General features: G+C 33.5%; 4 protein-coding genes and 1 long non-coding RNA gene across 5 annotated transcripts; 1 reads left to right on the top strand and 4 right to left on the bottom strand.

The window, feature by feature from the left end:
* Positions 1 to 599: 599 nt before the first annotated feature.
* On the top strand, positions 600 to 5,069 carry LOC106108652 (ADP-ribosylation factor-binding protein GGA3). The gene is made up of 8 exons (XM_013289906.1): positions 600 to 745; positions 820 to 1,118; positions 1,196 to 1,465; positions 1,937 to 2,147; positions 2,522 to 2,812; positions 3,057 to 3,183; positions 3,276 to 3,837; positions 4,583 to 5,069. The coding sequence occupies exons 1-8, from the start codon at positions 709 to 711 to the stop codon at positions 4,793 to 4,795; spliced, it is 2,010 nt and encodes a 669-aa protein (XP_013145360.1). The 5' UTR covers positions 600 to 708; the 3' UTR covers positions 4,796 to 5,069.
* A 462-nt stretch (positions 5,070 to 5,531) lies between these two features.
* LOC106108646 (target of rapamycin complex subunit lst8) lies at positions 5,532 to 11,407 on the bottom strand. The gene is made up of 8 exons (XM_013289901.1): positions 11,285 to 11,407; positions 11,074 to 11,213; positions 10,540 to 10,692; positions 10,363 to 10,424; positions 9,623 to 9,776; positions 8,842 to 9,032; positions 8,163 to 8,305; positions 5,532 to 7,703 (listed from the first exon to the last, which is right to left on the bottom strand). Exons 1-8 carry the CDS (start codon positions 11,301 to 11,303, stop codon positions 7,588 to 7,590), a joined length of 978 nt encoding a protein of 325 aa, XP_013145355.1. The 5' UTR covers positions 11,304 to 11,407; the 3' UTR covers positions 5,532 to 7,587.
* Positions 11,408 to 12,047: 640 nt separating this feature from the next.
* LOC106108641 (high mobility group protein D) lies at positions 12,048 to 14,262 on the bottom strand. The gene is made up of 4 exons (XM_013289896.1): positions 14,069 to 14,262; positions 13,267 to 13,429; positions 13,046 to 13,189; positions 12,048 to 12,971 (listed from the first exon to the last, which is right to left on the bottom strand). The coding sequence occupies exons 1-4, from the start codon at positions 14,245 to 14,247 to the stop codon at positions 12,903 to 12,905; spliced, it is 555 nt and encodes a 184-aa protein (XP_013145350.1). The 5' UTR covers positions 14,248 to 14,262; the 3' UTR covers positions 12,048 to 12,902.
* On the bottom strand, positions 13,536 to 14,055 carry LOC106108642. The gene is made up of 2 exons (XR_001225955.1): positions 13,856 to 14,055; positions 13,536 to 13,762 (listed from the first exon to the last, which is right to left on the bottom strand). It is a non-coding gene; the product is annotated as an uncharacterized LOC106108642 (long non-coding RNA).
* Positions 14,263 to 16,237: 1,975 nt separating the features above from the next.
* LOC106108548 (FACT complex subunit Ssrp1) lies at positions 16,238 to 23,600 on the bottom strand. The gene is made up of 13 exons (XM_013289745.1): positions 23,405 to 23,600; positions 23,142 to 23,327; positions 22,758 to 22,973; positions 22,133 to 22,311; positions 21,603 to 21,842; positions 21,233 to 21,361; positions 20,584 to 20,745; positions 19,578 to 19,710; positions 18,859 to 19,034; positions 18,206 to 18,314; positions 17,836 to 18,033; positions 17,212 to 17,490; positions 16,238 to 16,864 (listed from the first exon to the last, which is right to left on the bottom strand). The coding sequence occupies exons 1-13, from the start codon at positions 23,453 to 23,455 to the stop codon at positions 16,766 to 16,768; spliced, it is 2,157 nt and encodes a 718-aa protein (XP_013145199.1). The 5' UTR covers positions 23,456 to 23,600; the 3' UTR covers positions 16,238 to 16,765.
* Between the last annotated feature and the right edge of the window lie 31 nt (positions 23,601 to 23,631).

Raw genomic sequence — 23,631 nt, 5'->3', positions numbered from 1 at the left:
AACATAATTGTATTTTTACTGCCTACCTCAAATCTACAACATAACAAAACTTAGATCTTTAAGTTATAAATTACTATTCATTTCGATAATGAGTTAATTTTAATAATTTAATCGTCATCATCATCGTCGTCTGAAGGTACAAACAACTCATTCTCCTCCAAGAAGTTAGCAATGTTCTTACTTATCGCAGCTCCGATTAGAAGGCCAGGAACCACAGCACACACTATGCTGAGAAGACCGAAAGGTGTTTTCTCGGGTTCTGGAAGAATAGCCCCACTCGGAGTCGTTGTTGCTGATCTTCGTTGCACGATTTGTTCATGTCTAGATATATTTTTAGATTGGGTAACAAGTCGAGTAAGCCGAGTCAATGCCATTTTATACAAAAATCTGAGAAGAAAGCTTAAAAACTATATTTAGCTTTTGCAAATCGATTGTTTTCAGCAAGAAATGTCACAGTTAAATTCTGAACAATGACAGCTGATTGCGCAGAGTATATAATGGTACAGTCTTAAATTCGCATTGGAATCCAATTTTAGCTACTATAGTCTATAAACTTCCTCTATGATTTTGTATCTGCACATAATTTTTTATTGCTGACATTTGTCAATTTGTTCTAATTTGTCAAAATTTTCAAATAAACAAGTAAATGTAGGATAAACGTGTAAAGATTAGTTTTTAGGAAAGTAATACAAAGGAAAGGATTTCAAAATGAATATAACTTTGATAAGTTTAGAGGCTTTAATTTGTAAGTAGATACAAATAAATTATAATATTTTTCATACTTTTAACACAGGTCATAACATTTTTATTTTTTGTCAGTGAAAGCAACCCACGAAAGCCTGCCCCATCCGGATGCAGCAGCACTGGAGGCATTTTGTACTATCATGAAAGCTTCAGTCGACGGTCCACAACTTGCTGCTCAAACTCTTGCAACACGAATTCAATCTCAAAACTCACGCGAAGCCCTACTAGCTCTGTCAATGCTCGATCGCTGTATGCGCCGTTGTGATACAACATTCCAAAATGAAATTGGTAAATTTCGATTTCTGAATGAAATGATTAAACTTGTATCACCTAAATATTTAGCTAACAGAACATCGCCCGAAGTAAAGACTAGGGTAAGTATCAAACAAAAACTATGAAAAAGGTAAAATTCTTTGTTTCATTATATTATTGGTTATTTTTTATAATTCAGGTTTTACAGTTATTACATACCTGGTCTACACAATACTCAAAAGAAACCAAGTTCAAAGTTGCATTTGATATGTTAAGAAATCAAGGTGTGGTGAAGGAAACACCACCTCCCTTGCCCCCAGAGGAAATTCCCTTCCCCGCACGGCCGAGAGCAAAAAATGCAATTTTTGAAGATGAAGAGAAGTCAAGATTATTACAAAAACTACTTCAGAGTAAAAGGCCAGAGGACTTACAACATGCTAATAAGCTTATTAAAACTATGGTGAGAGAGGTAAGTAACCAACATAGTTCAGCTTATACCATACAGGATAAACTAGACAATTTAATATTTTCAAACTGCTACTTGATTTTAACATACTTGGATGTTATTATCACCATAATGATTTTTATAAATTAACAGTGGGCACAATTAAGATAAATATAACTAAAGCAGGTGTCCCATAAATAATTATATTGTTGTGTATATAGAGAAAAAATAATAAACACTAGTGATTCAGGATCTAAGTTATAGACATATTACCTTAAATAATAATAATTTATTACTCTCTATCATCATCAAATCCTTCAGAGCAGAATTAAATAAGCATTTTTCCAAACTATTCAATGTCTATGTTAAATTTCAATGACACTTGTTAAGCCTCTTCAGAGATATTTTCTATAAAACATTCATGCATTCACCTAAACATTTGCAACTATAAAATAAGATAATTCTATTATTAAGATGTTAATTTCGTTTTATAAGGAGGAGCGACGTAACGAAGCGAATAGCTTACGTGCTCAGGAGGTAGGTGCGGCGCTGGACTGCGCGGGGTTGCTTCGGGACATGCTTGCACGTGCTGTGGATGCTTCCCATGATGAGAAGCAACTCATACACGAGTTATACGCGAGCTGTGAGCGACTACGGCCAGCGCTGCAACGCCTTGCGTCACTTGATACACAAGCTGATAACCTCGGTATGTTTATGTAAGAATTGATATATCAGGTAATAGATGTCTAATTAAATATGGCACATATTTATTTTTTTTCTATTTTCTTACTATTCTACCTGACTGTCCTAAATATACCTCCAGATTTAGTTGAATTAAAATGAAAGTAAGAAAATATTTGAACACTTTTCACTAGCTACTTTATTGTCTATGGAATTATATTTGGAACTGTATGGACACTAACATGTTTGTGGTTTCAGCTTTATTGTCCTGTTATAATCACTTTTCTATTGAATTACACTATGCAGTACATGACTGTTACCTTAGATTCGTAGCGGTATATTTAAGACGTAATAGCCTTAACATGAAAAGAAAGAAATAATTCTCAAAATCAATTTCAGATGATATACTTCATGCACATGATGTGCTGGTCGAGGTCTCGGAGAAGTATCAAGAATTTATTTCACAGAAAACACGTCAATCGAAAGACGCGAGTAATGAGAAAGAGTTGCCAGCTTCAAATAATGATACGCTGTTAGATTTCGCTGGGGCAGTAATTAATAAAAATGTTAGTGCTGCAAAAAATTCTGCAGTCAAGCCTAATGTAATAGATGAGTTGGGAGATATATTTTCTGATGGTAGTAGCTCAAATATTGCTGCACCATTGAAACCTATTAGTCTCATACAGAATGGTGAGTATGTTTGGATTTGGAGGAGTATAAGGGATTATGGCACAATTTACTAATATTATAAATGCGAAACTTTAAATGTTTTGTGAGTTTTGATCCTAAACTACTGAATAAATCTCGATAAAATTAGTCACAGATGTAAAAGAACACATAGGCTACTTGCTTTTTTTTTAATTCCAAGCAGACATAGTCGCGGGCGAAAGCTAATGTTATCTACATTGTGTTTATGCTTATTGAAATTTTGCAGAAGACATTGATCTCTTAGGTGATAAGACAAGTAATACTGAAGGCTGGAATGTATTGGACAGTCTCGGGGAGCAGTTGCTGAAGCAGTCCTTGCCTGAAAACGCCAAACGTATTGATAGTTTTAGTGGGTGAGTTTTTAATTTAAAATTTGTTATTTATTTGTCCTCTTTTTTTGTAATTTGTAATCTTTTTTTTTTACAATATTTCATATTAATTTCAGTAAGCAAGTAAAAAAAATACCTATGAATGCTTTGGAGGTATCTTCACCTAAACACGAAGCTCAACCAACAAATGATGGTGCATTATTTGATTTGGATTTCTTCATAAAGAAAGAAGATGAGAAAGTTGACTCTCCAGAAACATCAGAAGCTAAAGTCAATGACGACGCCATGGTTGATATCACACCCAATACAATAGACAACAGTTCCAATATTAAAGACAGCCCTTTGGATAATATCCTTGATTTAGGTTTACCTTTAGTCAATAATGACATAGAATCAACAGTCACTAAAACTGAAGTTACACCTGAACCAAAGGAAATAACTAAAAGTAATAAATACAGTGAGGTGAAACCCTTAAATGATATTAATGTGACATTACAAAGTATAAGGCCAAGCAAAGTGCCTCCGCTAACTGTGTTTGAAGAAGAAGGAGGCCTAACGGTGGTACTACACTTCTGTAGGGACAAGCCACGTCCAGATGTTAACGTTATAGTCATTTCTACAACAAGTAAGAACCCATCGCCTATAGAGGAGTATAAGTTCCAAGCAGTTCTGCCAAAGGTGAGTTCAATACATTTGTACTTAATTTTAGTAAATTAGCCAATTTGAACTAAGTCAATGTAAAGCTGTGATTTTTGTTTCTTAACCACTAAAAATAACAGATTTGTATAGTTTTGTGTACTAAGGGGCTTTGACAATGTCTTTGATAATAAAATAAAAAATAATGAACGTATAAATGACACAACTTTGATATCATGACTTTTTACAAGAAAAATATTTTTTAAATTCAAATTTTGGAAATAAACTCTATGATCAAAACAATTTGATATTTGAAGAAGTAAAACGTTAACTAGTCTACAATAATGGATGTATTGTGTGAAAGGTGACAATGTAGATAATTCTGGAAGACTAAAACTGGTTGCGCCAACATTACAATAGGATAAAGATGGGATGATAGATAATGGTTATTTATGATACTAGCTGTTGCTCGCGACTTCGTTCACGTAAAATTAAGCAAAATAGCGATATATTCGGCCCAGTAGTTTGTGAGTTACTAGCTTTCACCCGCGACTCCCCTCCGCGTGGAATTAGGAAATACAAAAGTAAATAACCTACGTGACCGGACTATTCTCTACATCCATGCCTTTCATCGAGATCCGTTCAGCCGTTTCGGTTACAAACTCTAACAAACATTAATTCATGTAAACTTTCGTATTTATAATATTACTAAGATTTCAATACTTAAAAAAAAAATTTCTTCTTTATTATATTACTAATATTAATATAGATTGGTATGTGTTGTCAGGGTTGCAAGGCACGCCTACTGCCAGCGTCTGGCAGCAGCCTGCCGGCATACAACCCGTTCCTGCCGCCGCCCGCGCTCACGCAGCTGCTGGTGGTGGGGCGGCCCGCGCTGCGCTCGCGCACGCACCTCAAGTTCGTCCTCACCTACACCTGCGACGATGAGACGTACTCCGAAATCGGTGAGGCAGATAACTTACCGCTAGATGATATTTAACTTGTATAAAATATCGAAACTCATGTTTTAGTGCATTTTTTTTTATAATCTGACCTTGATAGTAATGATTTGTTCCTCAAAATGGCTTATTCTTGACAAGTATCTATTATGACATATTTTATGTAGTGATTTTTTTAAGAATTTTGATATACATTCAACGCAATGTTTTGTAACAGTTTTGAATAAGTTATAGCTGATTACTTAAAATTATGTAACTGAATTCTAATAAACCAAAATTGTTTGTGCTGTAAAAATCTAAAATATATTAACCTTGTTTTTAATTAAATTCAAGGGGTAGACAGTATGTTTTTAAATATAATCAGATTTACAAATAAACAATATGAAGATAAACTTAGGAATAAACTAAGTATAAGCAAAATTCGTACTAATACAGTAGAATCTCGGTAACTTAAAAACCTGTATAACTTTAAATATTTCGTGTTTCCCTTGGACTTTAACTTATCAAGGTTCTACTGTGTTTTACAAAAGTTTGAACTAATATTTACCTATAATCAGTTTATTCCTAAGTTTAACTTCATACCGCATTTATTTGTAAGCCTCAATATGTTTAGACAGTGTTAAAGTATGATTTGAGTATTTTTTTATTGTAGAATGTCAGATAAATATAATATAGTACTTATATCGTGCAATGTAATTTATTTAGCCTCATATGTACTTAAAATAAAAATAATATAGTGGAATTTTTTTAATTTTTTTCATATATGTTTTTTTTTCGACTAATACAAAAAGGATACCTTTTTATTTTATACAAGATAATATAAGTCGTATTAAACTGATCAATTATGTTCTAGTCTAAATTATTATTTAAAAAAAAGTAACATCCCAAATATACTTATTAACATTAAGAAATATTTAACTGTTAAGTAATTATGTATGTTATAACATATGAGAATTTATTATATCTGAAAGCTTAAAAAACTTATTGTTTGTTTGAAAAATTCCTACATGTATAATTTTGATGTTGATCAAGAATTTACATTAAATCTGGTCAATGTTTAGAAATGTACAGAGGACAAACGATTTCTTTTCCATTAATAGTGAAAATGTGCATTTAAAAAAAACATGAAACTCGTACATTGTTTTTAATAATTTCAGATTATGTATTTTAGTTTTTAAAATCTAACGAAACAAATATAATACTGTGATAAGTTTGTCAAAGCATCACAACCTTTTATTAAACAAAATAAAATATTTGCAAATGTATACATTCCATTTACTTTTCACTATTTTGCCTAAATATACTAAGAAATGTTGTGATGTCAAATTTCATATACAGTGTTACCAAATAATTATCTTTACAATAATTTTTAACATGTCAAGATTTGCGTGAAGACAGTTCGAGAATAATCTAGAGAAAATAAACAGCAAGAAAATTTATAATTTATAAGTCCATTGCCATCTTAGATGTTTGTAGTTTACATGAATATAAAAAAAAAATACTCTATTATCTCAATAGCCTAAGGTCATAAAAAAAATATCTTGCTGATGAATTTGTATCGATTTATTTGGTGATACTGTAATCTATTTAACTGTTACGTAAAACTGGATCTGTTTATTTAAGCTTTTAATATATAAGCTTTCCTCGCTTTGATAAAATAAAACAACTGTAGTGTATATTTGTGTTTTATTTCATAGAAGAAAATCAAACTTACATATAACATTTACTTAGTAAATGAGAACCATGGAGGTAATAATACAACAGTGTACCTCTTGCAGTTAAAATAAAACCTTATACTAAGGGCGTAAGAGTCTTGTTGCACGCAAAATAAAATAGAAAAGACGGCTACATTTGTCCGATATTTCCCTTTCTAACAGTGACTTAGAGTTGCCAGATATCAAACCTGTCGTTGTTAATAGAAAAATAGGCAATTGATGAAATTAATGCAGTAAAAATAATTACTTTCAAAATGTTTTTAAATATTAATAATCATTTATTACCGACACAACAAAGCAATATTATTTGTTGCTACATGTAAAACTTTACTAACGCAAAGCGATTGGCATACAGGTTTTCTTTTATTTGTTTGAAATTCGAACACCTGAACTGACAACACCGCATGACATCGCCGAATCGGACTTCAATGGCGGCGTTTTTGAAATCCGTATTATTTTTTGAATTGCCTTGTTAAAATGGTAAGAACTTGTGTTGTGGAAGCTTGCAGAAGCGAGTACTATCCTTATTGTGGTTTATCCTTTCATAGGTAATAGTTTTAAACATAATTTGTTAGGGAAGAATTACGTAAATCCTAGTTCCACACAGAAGCCACAGTTGAGTACGTAAGGATGCTTAATAGATTATTTGGTCTAACGAATTCCAAACATCCTTTTGGAAGTTTATCATTAGCACTTTCGATTAAAAACCATCTAAAGCCATGCTCTGCTGACGTCAGATCACGAATATTTTTTTTATAATTATTGTCCTAAAATTATATTTCAATATGGTCACTATAGCCAGAGAGGGGAAAATAGTACCGTTATTGAGGTCTCGCATTTCTTCAATTTTTCGACAAGAGGTCTATCCGGTTCTAGTAATACATCCATGATGAGAACACAATACCACAGTGGTATATACAACCTGACATAAGTATTTACACTGCCAGTAAATTATATTAAAGATAACCGCGGTACTCCACTGCTTTTACATTTTATTAATATTTCCATCTTCATTATGTGTCACTGCAGTGGAATCCTACATTAAAGTAAAGATATTAAAGTTACATTTTAAATTTACAAGCATGATATAATACGCTATGTTTTTTTAGTAATTATTTCTACACCGCTTGATCTCTAAATGCTAAAGCCGTGATAGGTTTCTGATGTCCGCAGTACTCCCTCTCCAATGTGCCTTTCTCAAGGTCCCACAGCCTCGCGTAGCTGTCTGAGGAACCTGCAATTAATTAACAGACTAAGTATGATGCACTCATAAAGTACCATGAATGTGGATAACTGCAAACGTAGGGAAAGACAAGAAAAAGTATGTATGGATTGTGAAAAAGGTATGCCAAAGGAGTGAATTCAGATATAGTGATGACGTCAGCAGATAGTGATGTATTAAAGAGCAGTACATACTGTGAAGACCTGTCCTAGTTGTCCCTAAATTATTGGACAGATTGATGATGATGACTTAGTTTTTGAAATTCGCATATTTACCAATACCTTTAAGACCGCTCATAGATTCATATAACATTAAGACAGCCATTAGTATACATTTTTGGTATTAAGATAAAATTTTTAATTATAACAATATTTTATTGTCTAGTTCGTAGATAGAGTTTAGGATATGTTGGTTAATAAAAAGTATGGTACAGGATGTGAGGCAGCTGGTGAGTACAGGTTGCTATGTTACCAGTGAAGAGATAGTGGGAGTCGATGCTGAAGGCGGCGTCCCACACCCAGCGCTGCGCGTCGTGGCGCAGCTCGCGCAGCAGCGACCAGTCGCTGGTGCGCCACACGCGCGCCGAGCAGTCGCCCGACGTCGTCACCAGCATGCTGACAATGTATTATATTATATTACCTTTAATCATTCAACTAGCGACGAGACGATGGGGACATAAACCTGACATAAAATGGGAACATAAATGACATGGGGACATAAAGTGTTAAGAATGAATGTTGATGACTATAAAGGATAAGGAAGACCGAAGAAAGTATGGATGCATTGTGTGAAAGAGGATATGCTTAAGAAAGGAGTGGTTTCAGATATGACGGCTGATAGAGAAGTATGGAAGAGCAGAACATACTGTGCCGACTCTGCATAAGGGAGAAGGGCAAGTTGATGAAGATAATCATTCCAACTAAATTTTATTAATAGTAGTTCTTCATGTGTACCAAATTTAATCGATTCCGTTTGGAGTTACGAATATCCATCTAAACTTTAACGTTTTTAACTTTTAAAACACTCAAAACTTTCAACTGTTACCCGCAGTGAGCCAGCGAGCTATAGTCTAGTCACAGCTAGGCTAGGCTCAGGGATGTTGTTTAGCAGAATGAGTTTAATGAATTACAATAAGAATGTGGGTACTGACGTGGAGTCGGGGCTGAACCTGCAGCGCAGCGCGTACTTGGCGTGCGCGCGCAGGTGCTTGCGGGGCGCGGGGCGCGGCGGGCTGCCGGCCAGCGACCACACGTAGCAGCTGCCCTTGTTGTTCACCGCCGCCATCAGCTTGCCTGACGGGTCTATCGCTATGTCCTGGATAGACGCCTCCGCTTCCGGGATCTAACAATCGTTATACAAAACTAACACATTTGTTACTCTTTTACTATGTATAAAGACTGAAAAATCATTAGTTTGTTTGATGATTACATAAATATTACATGCTCTATTACAAGTTTCTTCCAAATAATTCTTCACAATAATGTTTTTTTTTTTAATTTTCTTCATTTCATTTTGAAATGGAATGATTGCATGAAAGGTGACATGATCAAGAAGGGAGTGGTGACTGACATAATGGATGATAGAGTAATTTGGAGGACAAAAACTTGGTATGCCAGACCCTATGGAAGTAGGATAAGGTTTTTTTTTTTTTTGTCGCGGGGAATGCATTTACACACTTCACCGTCCATGCTGCGGAGGCACCAGGGACAGTTTCGTGTGGAACTCCCGGCCTTAATCCCAGCCGGACTACCCACTAAACCCCGCGGTGTTCTCCTTCGCCCAACCGGGCCGTGGCATCTACTTTAGTTAATCCACAACCCGGTTAGAGGGAGCCCCTTGGTAGGGGCTCGACAATTTTTTCACTTTTTTCACTTCATTTAATAACATTTTACATTTCTATATGTACTTTTTATATAAACTTAGTATGTTACCAATTGTTCATTGTGATCAGTCTTGAGGTCCCATATGTGTATGATGCCACTCTGTCCTCCCACCATGATCTGTGACTGGTCGGGGTGCAGCACCACCGCATTCACTGGTGCCGGCACTTCAAAGATACGCTGGCATTGGAACGGCCTCCCCGCCCTTCACTCCCAACATTAACTTTAATATATAGTTTCTGATACTCTCTGATCTTTAACATAATATTATGTACCTGTTAACTACTTTATCAGTATTGTGTACACTGTTTTCTATTTTTCCTAGTAATTATATGATTATATTAGTTGTGTATATTGTAATAAATAAATAAATGTTTGCAATCTAGTTTTATTGAATTACAGCAAAACTACTTTTGTCCATAACACAGAGTTCTTTTACACATAATTTAATGAAAAAAATTTAATGACAAAACATTACTAACTAGCCTTTACCCACAACTCTAACATTCATCAATCCATTCATCTCAACTATTGTATTCATAATATCAATGAGATAAGGAGTAAGATATTGATTAAAATAAAAAAAGAATTATCAAAATCGGTCAACTAGCGGCGGAGTTATGCCGTAACACACATAAAAAAAAAATAAAAAAAAACATACAGACGAATTGAGTACCTCCTTCTTTTGGGAAGTTGGTCAAAAAAAGAATAACAACTATTAGGATCATTAGGTATTCTATGCTAATTTTATTTATACTATTATGTAATAAATATAACATTATTAGAAGTACCTTAGATCCCAAATTCTTGCTGTGCAATCTTCACCTCCTGTGTACATCCATTGTCCATTCTCCTGAAGTTTTAAAAATTAAATAAGGTTTTATTCATTTCTTGATGGTCACTATTACAATTGTTACATTAAAATTGTAACAGTTTATTTAGTGAATTAAAAAAAAAATATTACTCACTTGGAATCCTACTCTAGAGACATTTTTAGTGATAGCTTCAAAGTTCATAACAGGGTCTGGATTAGCGCTGGCCAAATCATACATCCTAATATGCTGATATCCGCAAGCGGCAACCATTTGTCCATTTGGTGTTATTTCCAAATCATTTACTTGCTTTAAATAAATAAAACCATGTTTCTTATTGTACTTGGTAAAAGCTTTATCTTTTACCAACATTTACATACAATATTTTTAACTAGTTGTTGCTCGCGACTTCGCCCGCGTGAAATTTAAAAATTAATAAAAATCACAGCCTATGTTACTCACAGATAATGAACCTTTCTAAAGGTGAAAAAATATTTAAAACCGGCCCAGTAGTTTTTGAGTTATTTCAATACATACAAAAATACAAATCTTTCCTCTTTATAATATTAGTATAAATGTAAAAAGAATGATGACGGGTTTCGCGCTATTCCCTCAAAATATCTTTTCTTAATTTATCGTGGAACCATTGCTAAAGCATAAATCGATAAGAGAGAATACAGAAGTAATTACAGAATCAGGATGTTGCATGGTACGTAAACAGACTCCGCTGTGTGCCTGCCAAAGTTTAATTGTGTGATCATAGCCTCCGGTGACTAGTGCCACTTGTGTTCCACCGCCGACCCCGCCAGAGCCATCCCCAGACATTTTATCTAAATTAAGAAAGTAACAAAAATTATTTAATATCAAAATGCACATGAAATGAGAATTACTTTATACCAACTAGATAGTAATTGAACCATCCAGAATGTAGCAGTCAAATGTTAATAAAGCTAATTTGCATTTAGCTTAATATTTTTATTTAAAAATATTTTTGTTTACAATATAGTGTGACAATATTATTTGATTGACATTTGACATGTGTTTGACCAAAGATTATTTTGTAAGGCAGCACAAGCTCTCAGTCAAAGAGTACATGCCCATTTTATTATTTTGTATGTGCAAATGTTAATTCAAAAAATATCACAAATTAAAATTACAACTCACACACTTAAATTATTAAACACATCTCACCAAAAACCCCATGTGTAGCAGATATTTCAGTTTTCCATTTAGCATTTATCTTAGAGAAATTCCTAAGAATGTCTGTTCACTAATATTACATTAGATAACGAGTAAGAATTAATTCTGTATTTATTACCAAATTATAACAATGCGTATAGTCAAAACCAACTAAGTATAAATTATTTTTCGTTTATAAATCAAATTCGTCGATTAAGGTCGTGTCCGCCGGAAATTAGAACTTATTGATTTTTAAAATATAATTGACTCATTCTTGTTTACAAGCTGGCAGCACTGATAGCGACGCTATGTTGACAATTCACTTAGTGCGTCATCAAAAACATGATGCCATTTTTTTATTAGCGACGTTTTGATGTAACCTCATTATAACCATGAGACGAGTTTTTTTAGAAAGTTTGAAGATTTAAAAAGGGACGAATACTATTGAGATGAATTTGTGCTTTTTGTTTAAGGAATAACAACACTTTTTATATGAAATTACTTTATTGAACATGTAAAATCCGTATTGACATGAGGAATGCTAATTCTCATTTATATAACACAAATGTAAAATTTAAGAGACTAATCACATTGAAAACCTACCTATAACTAACTTAAAATACAACATACATCAATTTCCTAAATTATTTAAATTGTTGAATGAGATACGAGAATGTATTCTCGCGGTGTCTTAAATTAAGGTTTGGTACCATTGAAATTTACGACAAGAGGTAGGTTCAATTAACAATAAGCCATTCACATCATGAAATCGTCTCTAATTTTACATAAGGATAAAAAGATCAATCAAAACTCTTATGTCGTAAACGAAAATGACCTACGGAAGATTACAGTTATGGCAAACAATTTAAAAAGCACAGCTTTTAACACAAGACAGAATGATGCCGACATAAAAGTTTTGATAAAACCAGACAAGGTACTTAAAATGAGCATCCAGGTGTCAGCGAACTTAACGAGGGAGGCTAACTGTACAATTCCCCGATGTATACATGCTTAACACTTAAACATTATTTTTTTTGAGGCTTAGCAATCTAGACCTTAGCCTGCGGTGGAACTTTCCAACTCTGCACACAAAATGTAATCACTATATTATTATATAACAAAAAAATTACATTACAAAATAATCAGAAATTTAAAAAAATTGACCAAATAAATCATAACTTTTGCGTTCAGAAAAATTAGAAAATAATTAAGAAATATACTTATATAAAATGGTAATTCATACAGATATTGGAAAGTCAGTCCTTTTTTGTTTAATTTGTAATAAATTAAGTTTAAGAAAATTATTCAATATGAACAGAAATGCCATTTGAGTTGGGAGATCAATCGCTTTCCTCTTCTTCTTCCTCACCCTCCTCTTCTTCAGACTCTTCCTTCTTCTTCTTAGATTTCTGAAAATATCAAATATATTAGAATAATGCACAAACAAATCCATTGAATGAATGAATATAAGACCACAACTCACAGCAGGTGCGGCAGCTTTCTTGCCCTTCTTTCCTCTCTTCTGTGCCTTTTTACCGCCACCTTCACCACCACCTCCATTGGCATTGTATGATTCCAGATCTTTCGTGTATTGCTCTTTTGCTTTGGCAGCCTTTGCCTCCCAAACCTGATAATATAAAAATAGTTTATTAGTAAAAATCAAACAAAGAAATTATAACCTAAGCACATAAAGAGTGTACTTACACTTTTATCTTCCATTGACCTCCATATTTCTCCTCCCTTTTTGGCTATTTCAGTGACTTTGAGTCCCGGATTATCTGCTTTTATCTGTTCTCTTGCACTATTTAGCCATAACATGTATGCAGACATTGGACGCTTAGGCTTGTCCGTCATTTTAACTTTTTTCCTGCAAATAAATAAAGATTTTAATAAAAGATACAAATAAAAACGTTCGCCGAAGCTAATACTACTCCAACGTCGCAATCAAAGAGTGCTAACGTGCTAGTGCACTACCTATACGGCAGAGTAAGGACGCGTTTTGGCGGGAAACATATTTACGGCATTTCTAGACAATTTCGCATTTCAAAAGATCCATATTCATAAAACGTGGTATGAAAACATTAAAAGCTGTATATTTACAGTTATTATTGATGAGATATTCAACGAAAATAATTATCGCTCCATATATCGAGTTCACTGGCCTATGCTTGGGTCGAAAGAGCCATTTTGTTTTCACGTACTGTGTTGAAAATACGCAATTACTGTAGATGACATAATTACCAAATAATCACTAAAGTAATAACCTATAACTTGTAGAAGAACGGTTTAATACCTTTGATGGAAAAGAACCGAGAAATTAATTATTTAAAATAGGGCGTCTTGTTCCATACCCACGCGTACTAAGCGAAGTACGGCGATGCCTATAGCCATGTTTGACCGAGAATTCCAACGTGGATTGAAATATTTTTAATCGAATCACGCTATAATAAACACATTTAAGAACAATTAAACACATAGAAATTGTTAAAAAATTATAAGAACTTACCTGATGGCAAAAATTTTGAAATAATTTTTGAACTGGTACACAACCAAACTGCAGACGTAGAGAACCAGAAGAAAATGTATGGAGCTCGAAGCAATGTTCCCAGTGCTAGCTAGCTTGGGTCGTCTCGCGTCGGCACATGAGCGCCATCTACGTTGAACGTGATTGGCTAACGCGTTCATTGCCGCCAACTGTAAAAAGCCAATAAAATGCCTGTTTGACGAATATCCGTGACGTCTGGCGTATTTAAATCGTTTAACATACAACTCTGTACCAACGGGATAAAGTCTGTATTCGAGTATAGATTTTAGCTCCTTACATTTTCTGCTAAAAATTATTTTCGCCAATTTTACTCAAAATAACTATTGTATTTCACTTTAATCAAGGCATAGAAGTAATTGGCATTAAAAACAATATTTTTTATATACATTTCGATAATTTTGATATAAGAAGTATCTCAAAAAAGCGCTTAGTCCTCTTCAGGTTTCCCTTGGCAGATTTCGACCAAATTCACTCGCGCCTTATTTCAAATGCCGCCAACGTTTATTTCGAAATTATAAAAAGCGCGGCAAACGTCTGCGGGAAAGGGACACCAATAAAACAACGTTTGAAAGGCTGAGTCGCGTTTGTTTACGATTTGATATTTGAAGCAGTCTTGAGAAATAGTTTTTATTCCTTTTCCTATAAGGGTGAGTTACTTTTAGTACTTAAAGCCATAGCAATAAAATACATTCTTGATTTATAACAAACCGAGCAATGATTTTGTATGCACACTTTCGACACATACACGCGGTATTGAATAGTAGTCTTGAATTTCATACCGGTATCTGTCATTAAAATAACTAAAGAAGTAAATGAATACGATTATAGTTGGTACTATACGAAGTACAATTCCTAAAACGTTTTATAATCATTATTTTTCAAAGTAACTTGCATTTGTTGTTCCAGATTTTACGATAATTGATATTTATGATCAGATGATATTTATAACTGCGAGTAAGGTGTGCCAAATCCGCGTTAACTGGAGGCCCATCATCTCTACCAACCCCTCATGATTTTTCTCCTTAAGACTTCATATCTTCGTTTATTAAGAATTTTAGGAGTATTTCAAGAATAGATCAAGTCTTATAAGAAAATATAACACACATTTCATCTTTTCGAGTTTTTTTTTTAAATTTAACAATGTTTAAGCTCTTAGAGCGTTGGTACAGGGCCAAAATCTTTGAAGGATATTTTAATTTCTGTGAAGTGGGTGGTATCAGGGGCTTAGAGTTTCCTACTTGGCTCTTCTTCGTGCATAATAATTCCGAATCACATCGCCACTTAACATCAGATGTTCATCTATTATCGAGTCTAAAGTATTTTAGGTGGTTACGCGTATAAGGTGTATCATATATGCGTTTTGTTACACCTAAGTGAACAATTTATTTCATTTTATATTTTCATGCCACTTAGATCATCAAGGTGACAGAAGTGATATAGTCATTTTTTTAAATAAGTAACATAAAGTTCTCAATTAGGTTTTTAAGTGGAATAATAATAATTCTATTTTGATTTTAAACATACATTCAGGACTCAGGACTTAAATCTTAAGAATGATTTCTTAAAACCTACATTGAAGATTATTGAAACCTCTTTTCATAGCAGTTAAAATTGATCTTAGTACCTCTAGCGCTAAGACAAAGAAAAAGGGCGTTAAAATGTCAATGTTAATCAATTATTACGGTGAGAATTTACTATAAGGTTACGGTAAACGGTTAAAAATTGGCGTTTAGATGAGTCTTAAAAGTTATGTTATAAAAACGCTATTGTGTTGTTTCAAGAAGCGTAATAAGGAAAGAGCCTGTCTAGCAAAAACGTTTTGGGGAACGGGACAGAATAATAATTTTCGCGCCATACGCGCCGTTAACTGTTACACTGCAGGTAAACGACGCACCCTCCTGTATACGTTTACTTATAAAGAAAACTAAGGGTGCGTACGAAGTGAACTGCACCGCGGCACTATACAATGAGAGAATTTAAAACTGTATAATCGGTTCGATTTTTATTACACAAGGAATATTTATGGTGGTACAAATATTATTTTTATGCTGTCATTACAGAAGTATATTTATTAAGTGAATCTTAATCGTCAACTCTGTGGCAAGAAATCGGTATAAAATAAAATACAAGTTAAACAATACAAAATTTATTGAGTACAATTATTGAGGAATTATTGCAATAACGACAAAACATTTTCAAGCTCTTACAATTTACTGGCACAAAACACCACTGGTATAATAAACATAACAAATCGGTATTTTTTTTAATTGCAATACTTTACAAATTATTGTTTTAAAATATTCATAATCTTAAAAATATCTTACCATATTTATATGTACAATTAAAAAATTACCTTAATAAAAAAGGAATGAAGGGTTTTGTGTGTATGTGGGTTTTAAATATTTTTAAAGTGAACAATCAGCTAGTATTTTAACTAGAAGTAAATTAGATCCCATAGGCATAGATCTGAAAATAGATGTTTCAAAGAATTTGAACAAAAATAAAACTACTTAAAAAACATTATTAAGGCTCAGCCTACACTGGATAATGAAATCGGGTCCTTGTATCCAACATAGATATAGGACTTGTATTGTAGTCGTATTTTTAATATCTAATTTAAACTATCTATTTATTATTACGTAAAATCTAATATTACGTCTAATCGCTTCCGCTTCCACTCTCGTTGCCGGAGCCCGAAGATGCTTCCGCTTCTGAAGATGAGCTCTTATCTTTCTTGTCCTTCTTCGAATCCTTGGACTGCGAAAATATATATTAAATTATAAAAAGTTATAAATAAAAGGCAGCCATTAAATGAAAATGGAAAATCTATGGTCAGTTCTATAAATGTATACATAACTACAAAGCTTTGATAACTTGTACAGATCTATGGTTTTCAAAAATATAGTATTTTATTATCTGTGTCATTAGCAACAAAAACATATTATAAATGCAGCTAACTGTACTGTATTTACATTGTATATTTTTTAAGATAGTGTAGAAACTCCAAAACATATTGTGCAAGTTTACATAGTTTTGGACTAAACATTTTTTGTCTCCCAAAGTTACTGTGTTAATAAATTAAAGATGCATTCAAAAGTTCTTACATCTTTGCTGTCTTTTTTCTTCTCTTTATCGGAGTCAGAGGAGCTGTCATCATCCTCGATGTACTCTTTACTGGTGAACTTGCCGCTGGGGGGCGCTGCGGGCGCGGGCTTCGACTTCTTAGTAGGCGGAGGCGCTTTACTCTTCTTATCTGCTGCCTTACGCTCCTTCTCCGCAGCCTTCTTCTTCTGCTTGAACTCGTCTGCTGCACCGCTGTCTTTGTACTTCTTCATCGCTGTGTTGTATTCTTCTTTCGCTTTGCTAGCTTTTTCCTCCCATTCCTTAACATTAGATAGATAATAATTTAAGAATGGTCCAAGCAAAATGTATGTGAATTCAGTTTCTTGCTTTTTGCCTACAATATTTAAAATGAAATAACATTCCAAAAATATTATTTTCTTTTAAATAAGTGATTGCCTTGCAGCATTTAGAGTTAACAATAAAATCTAAATGATTAATCTATAACAAAAATAAATAACTTAGTAGTTTACGCTGTCAAAACATAACAAATGTCGTTTATATAATTTAAAAAAAAATATACGTTTTTGACCATTTGCATACAGGACAGTTAAAATTAATTATTATTGTGTATTGTGTGTGTAGGTGATTAACAAATAAATACAAACCGATTTATCTTTAAGGTCCCGCCAGAGCTCGCCACCCTTCTTCGCGATCTCTGTGACCTTGAGGCCGGGGTTGTCCTCTATGATCTTCTTCCTGTTCTCGTTGAGCCACAACATGAACGCGGTGACGGGCCGCTTGGGCGCGTTCGCGTCCTTCTCACGCTTCTTTGACTTCTCCTTCCTCTTGCGAGGTGCTTCCGACTAAAACATAGTTTTTTCATTTGAGGACTTTTTGGGGGTCTTTCAAATTTATAGTGAATATTTTTATTTTCTAATTTTTATTTAAAAAAAAATGACGCTTCGCCATGTACGGGGAAATGGTTATTTAGGTCAGATCTTCTTGAGCACTAATTAAATAATAAAATAAACTTACAATCGTGATTGTTTTCTTGGGTTTCTTCTCTTTTTTCTTTTCTTTTTTACTTTCATTAGATGCGCCTGAAGCGTCGGAGTCCTCAGACGACGACGGATTTGTATCGTATCTTTAGACAGAAACAAATCAAGATTAAGGAAGTGGTAACTTCGATATCATAGTGAAATCTGGATGATGATTGCTGGTTCCCCTCCTTCTGCCATATAAAAGAGTATAACAGGCAGGCCCCTATGCTATTTCAGAGAAATTAGGGAATGGTCGTATTCTCTCATACTATAAAAGGTGTATAATAAACAAAAGCATTAAAGAAATATATAGACTAGGCATAGTGAACAATTTTTTTAACTGGTACTTTCTTTGAAAGGTACTACATCAGTTGCCAAGTTTAGTGCTTTCTCGTGTCCTTATATTAACATTTGTAAACATATTACAAAATCATAAGCTCCATCTTATAATATAAACTAAAGGGTGGCTAAAAATAAAGATTTAACTATTATTTAATGACACCTATTATCGTTTAATATAAACACAATTATGAATTGACATGTGATGATAGTGAGATTATGGGAAAAATGTTTCAAGTTAATTATCAACTGTGCCTACTCTATATTTTTTAATCTCTTTGATAATAATGTGTAACAGAGTATACTGACTCCTCTGCGACATCGCTCTGGTTAGCCTTGTCCGGGTTGAAGTCCTCGTCGGTGCTCTCGCTGTCGGAGTCCGCGGAGTCGCGCTCCTTGGCCTCCGCCTTCACGCGCTCGAGGTACGCGTCCGGCTCCTTCTCCGTATCAGAGTCGCCGAAGTCGTCGTCGTACAGCGCCTTGTCCTGCACAAACAGTACCAAGTAAGATGTGGGCCAGTGGGAGCAAGTGTGCGGGCGTGGTGATGGGCAAGGAAGGGGGGAATCTCAATGAATCTAAAAAGATATGAAAAACGGAAGCTATCATAGAAAAGAAAGAAAGAAATCAGTCTATTCAAAAAATGAAAAGGAATTCATTCGGCATGTGCTCGGTGTACACCGAAGCGCCGGTTTTCAATGATTCCTAAAAATAGAACACGCAGTTTTACAAAATAGTAGAAGAATGAAAATCTCACTTTTAGAACATACTAAGTACTTCACATTAATCTAGTATTTGTTTTTTTTTGTTATTATTTATTTTCTACTAATACTAGTTATTTAAGTTTCTAATTTTTATATGTTATAACAAAATATGGATTTCATGTCTGAATTTCAAGGATTTTGAATTTAATTGGATTAAAAAGCAAAATATAGGACGTAGTATTAACCACCACATAATGTGATGATGAACGATGGTTTATATTTTTACATACAAATTTCACATGTAAAATGTGTTTCTTAAAAACTTACATTCTTGCCAGTATTCTTGACATGCAGTTTCTTAGACGTGATGTAGTCAAATAGCTTGTCGTATTCTCCCTTCTCTATGCTGCTGAACGTATGAATGCTTCCCGATTTCAATTCTATTTCGAAGTCGAAAGATCTGGAATGTTCCAAATACTTTTAATTTCACAAAAACCAATACGTACATTACAACTTAAAATGTGCACTAAAACTTCAATATAATTAGAAGTTCTCTATATATTTGTCCTTTTTTCGCATGCCAGTTTTTTCCAATTAATTCACTAAAATATATGATTTTTATAAAAAGAATGATTCAAAAACGTGCTATGATCGCTGAAATACCACAGCTTTCTCCAGCGAGAAATTAAAAAAAACCAAAGTCTTCCAGACTATTCCTTATGTTTATGCCAAATTTCACTGAGATTCGTTCAGCTGTTTAGGCTACGATCCCTAACAAACACCTGTCCATCTGTCTAAACTTTCACATTTATAATTTCAGTAAGAAGTAGATATTGATGAAATCTTATTTACTCGAGCTAAGTTTCGTTTTGTTTAGTCTTGGGCTTAATCGGACATCTGCAAGTGCGCACCGTACTAGTACAATTGGGAAAACGTACTAGTACAGACTTTTAGTACCTTTAGTACTTCAGATTTGTAAGAACACAATAACATGATTCGTATATAACAAGGGTTATAGATTACTTCATATCAAATTTTAAGCATGGTCAAACATATGTTATTAGCGAAAATAAATTTAAGTTATAAATATTTTTATCCACTTTTATTACATGCTTCAATCTAGCTAATATACAATCAAATAAAACAACGAAGAAGCGAACAACAATATCGTGTAGTAAAAGTGTAGTAATACTGTACTAAAAGTGCCAAATGTCCGATTAACAGAAGCCGTTCAGTAACATTACTTTCAGTACAGTGCCGAGTAACATTACTTTTTAGTACATCGTACCTGTACTACCCAAGACTAGTTTTGTTAGTATAATGAAAAACTCACTTGGTAGATGACGCGCCGCCTCTAGCGAAGTTGACAGAGGCGATCTCTTCGAAGCGGATGTGCACGGGCGGCTTGTGTACGTAGATGAAACCTTTCTCTAATGGATACAAGTATCCCGCAGCCGCCTTGTACGAGCACGCGATAGCTGGAGTTTTGTGGTGACTGAAATATTACAGAAATATACATAAGGTAACTGTATATAGTTAGTTGGCACATAGTTAAAAGAGTAATTTGTTTTTAAGTGTTAAGTAAAATGTAAATAAATAAATTTTCTGAAGCTACCAGTCAAGATTTGAAAGTAATGTATTGGAATGCAATAAGATATTTAAGGGAAAAAAAATCCTAAGTTATAATGTAATCAACAAAATAGTCCACAATTTGAAGGAAATTTGAATAAATGAATGAATATGTATTTATTGCCACAAAATAGAAATTACATAAAAGGACTTATTCTAAAGAAAACACAATCGTGGCAAAAGGTAGCCAGCTCAGCGTATACAGAATGGACTAAGCCGTTCCTACGCTGATTTTCAGCTGGCTTGGTTTACTTAATTTAAATGTATTGCTAATTAATACAGCCTTTCTATTTAGTTAATTGCTTTTCTTAAGTTGTTTAGAATTGTTAATAATTTTAAATTAAACTGCTTACCCTAAAAAGTCTCCAGGTCCAGTGACTCTTCTGTTTATAATGACCTTCATAATTTTAGCAAGCACTTCATAAGTAGGACCCGACAGTTCTTTGCTTATTTTACCTTCGTATTTCTCAGTTAATTCTTGCCTGAAACAAACAGTTAAAAATATAAACTTAATATGGCAAAACTAAAATATGTTAAACATATAACACAAGTTTCAAGGAAGGAAATGTCAACAAAAGGTGAATTTTATAATTCCTTGTTAGATGAAGTAGGTATTTTTACATGGTTCCCCATTAAACCCTAACAAACATTCATACCAATATATTCAATGGTTCAAAACATTCGAATATTAATATTATTCCTTAGAAAAAATATGCAACTTACTCTGTAAATGGTAATTCCAAACTAGTCTCTTCCTCAATACCGAACAAGAGCACTAAGTAATGATATCTAGTTTGACCTTGTTTAATAGGTGGGTCTAATGACACCACAAAGAACATTTGCCTTGTATCCTTATGTGGTAGTAGAAACAGCCTCAGTACTGTCGACATTGGTATCTTGTAGTCAAAAGTTTTACCATGAAGTTGGAAGAATGTCTGGAACACTTTGATGTCATAACGACCACTGAAAAACACAAATTATAAGTTAAGTAATACTATCAAATAAATTCTTTAAAATCTACAACAGTAGTTAAGCTGACAACATGAGTGCTGCTGGTGATGGTAGGGGTAGTGGCACCCCTTAGAAAATCGAAAATATGTAGAATATATAAATTCTCTTGAAATATTGAGCTTCTCCTAGATATACCATAGATTATTAACTTTGTCTACCATTTTTTTTAAAGTTATCCATTTAACTGTAATTATGTTTTTAAATCTCATTATATATGAAATATTGATTTCTCTATGACTTACCGAGGAGTGAGACATTGAAGTTCCCGGAAGATAGCAATAGCATCTCCCGAGACGGATATGACACTGGCCTTGTTCATGACTTGCTGGTGGAAGGCCTCCACAGCATCCATGTCACCCGACAGCTCATTGGTTGGTATGTGGAAACGCATCTCCATCAGTGAAACAGGAGTATCATCATTCTAAAAATGTATAAAACAATTAGTAATCATAAAATCTTTTTTGATATTAGTTACATATTTGACATAGTTTATTGTATTGCCATACATACAAAATTTAATACAGCCTATACCAATTAATTTCTTATTTTGAGTCATTGAGATAAAAACAGTTACATCTATAAATGGATGCCAATAAATTATTTGTATGTATAGATTTTAACTATATAAATAACTAGCTGTTGCTCGCAATATCGTCAGCATAGAATTAAAAAAATAATAAGAGACATTTTTACTCAAAAATCACCTTTCTAATGATAAAAGAATTTTTGAAATCGGCTCAGTAGTTTTTGAGTTATTTCAATACATAAGAAATACAAATATTTCTTCTTTATAATATTAGAATAGACATAATAAAATATTTTTTTATACAGATATTTTCACAGTACAGTTAAGTGACAAATACAAACCTGATGGAATTCTAGTGTGACTTCATTTTTGCCAGTGTTGCACTGTGACACATAGTGCAGAGGTATCTCAAAAGCAGTGTTGGAACCAACATTGAAGCTCAGCACTGCTCCATTGAACTTAGCCGTGCCCCAGTTCCAACCTTTCAGTGATAACTCTTTCTCCAACATATCTTTGTTATAATTTGATTTAAAAAATTTTGCAACTTTCTCTTGCTCCTGAGAAAATTATTGTATTTAATTTATAAATTTTATCGGAAAATTAATGTGGTGACAAAAGTAAATAAGCGCAGTCAAAGAATCAGATATTTTCATAAAAGGTTAATATGAAAGCTAGTAGAGAGAACAGCATACATGTGAAAATGAACATTATTACAAATTACATACCCCATCCTTAAATCCACCATATCTATGCAAGGTACCATTCTTTAGAAACACTCTCAAGCCCCATGATCCAATAAATTTTTGAAAATTCACTAATTCTATATCATTTGCTGATATCTGCTCAACCTTGCCGGTTTTACTGTTTTTGAATATTATGTTTTGGTCAGTCATTTTTAGACGACCGGGAACCTGTAAAGGACGTAAGGAAAGTTTTTAATTTGATTTACTTTTATAAATAACAACGAAATGCTAAATTCGCAACATACCATAGCTCCCTTTATTTCCGCTGATACATCATTGTATTCAAGAAACTCCATTGTGTGATTTTCACCTATTCAACTATATATCGATAAGGTTATAAAATATATAATTGTGCAATATTCAAATATCTTTTGCTTCTCTTATTCCAATTTCCACGCACGTTTCTGGCGGTTCACAACAAAAAACTCGCATCTGAAGTTGTCAATGTCAATTCTATTTTCAATTGTCAAAT

The sequence above is a fragment of the Papilio polytes genome, unplaced genomic scaffold (genome assembly GCF_000836215.1).
Source record: "Papilio polytes unplaced genomic scaffold, Ppol_1.0 DF821511.1, whole genome shotgun sequence".
NCBI classification, from domain to species: domain Eukaryota; kingdom Metazoa; phylum Arthropoda; class Insecta; order Lepidoptera; family Papilionidae; genus Papilio; species Papilio polytes.
Note: the sequence above shows the minus strand (reverse complement) of the source record. Positions and strands in the feature narration are given on the sequence as shown.

What these genes read in the sequence shown, in the direction of transcription:
- LOC106108641 (XM_013289896.1), bottom strand. Translation starts at nt 14,247, where the DNA reads ATGAACGCGTTAGCCAATCACGTTCAACGTAGATGGCGCTCATGTGCC. An exon ending in TTCAAAATTTTTGCCATCAG is followed by an intron (nt 13,430 to 14,068) that starts GTAAGTTCTTAT and finishes ATTTATTTGCAG; the next exon opens with GAAAAAAGTTAAAATGACGG. An exon ending in GGTCAATGGAAGATAAAAGT is followed by an intron (nt 13,190 to 13,266) that starts GTAAGTACACTC and finishes TTATATTATCAG; the next exon opens with GTTTGGGAGGCAAAGGCTGC.
- LOC106108548 (XM_013289745.1), bottom strand. Translation starts at nt 23,455, where the DNA reads ATGGAGTTTCTTGAATACAATGATGTATCAGCGGAAATAAAGGGAGCT. An exon ending in ATGGTGGATTTAAGGATGGG is followed by an intron (nt 22,974 to 23,141) that starts GTATGTAATTTG and finishes TAATTTTCTCAG; the next exon opens with GAGCAAGAGAAAGTTGCAAA. An exon ending in TTGGAATTACCATTTACAGA is followed by an intron (nt 21,362 to 21,602) that starts GTAAGTTGCATA and finishes TGTTTGTTTCAG; the next exon opens with GCAAGAATTAACTGAGAAAT.
- LOC106108646 (XM_013289901.1), bottom strand. An exon ending in GCAAGAATTTGGGATCTAAG is followed by an intron (nt 9,777 to 10,362) that starts GTACTTCTAATA and finishes TTGGGAGTGAAG; the next exon opens with GGCGGGGAGGCCGTTCCAAT. An exon ending in AGGTTCAGCCCCGACTCCAC is followed by an intron (nt 8,306 to 8,841) that starts GTCAGTACCCAC and finishes ATACATTGTCAG; the next exon opens with CATGCTGGTGACGACGTCGG.
- LOC106108652 (XM_013289906.1), top strand. Translation starts at nt 709, where the DNA reads ATGAATATAACTTTGATAAGTTTAGAGGCTTTAATTT. An exon ending in TACACAAGCTGATAACCTCG is followed by an intron (nt 2,148 to 2,521) that starts GTATGTTTATGT and finishes AATCAATTTCAG; the next exon opens with ATGATATACTTCATGCACAT. An exon ending in TCCAAGCAGTTCTGCCAAAG is followed by an intron (nt 3,838 to 4,582) that starts GTGAGTTCAATA and finishes ATGTGTTGTCAG; the next exon opens with GGTTGCAAGGCACGCCTACT.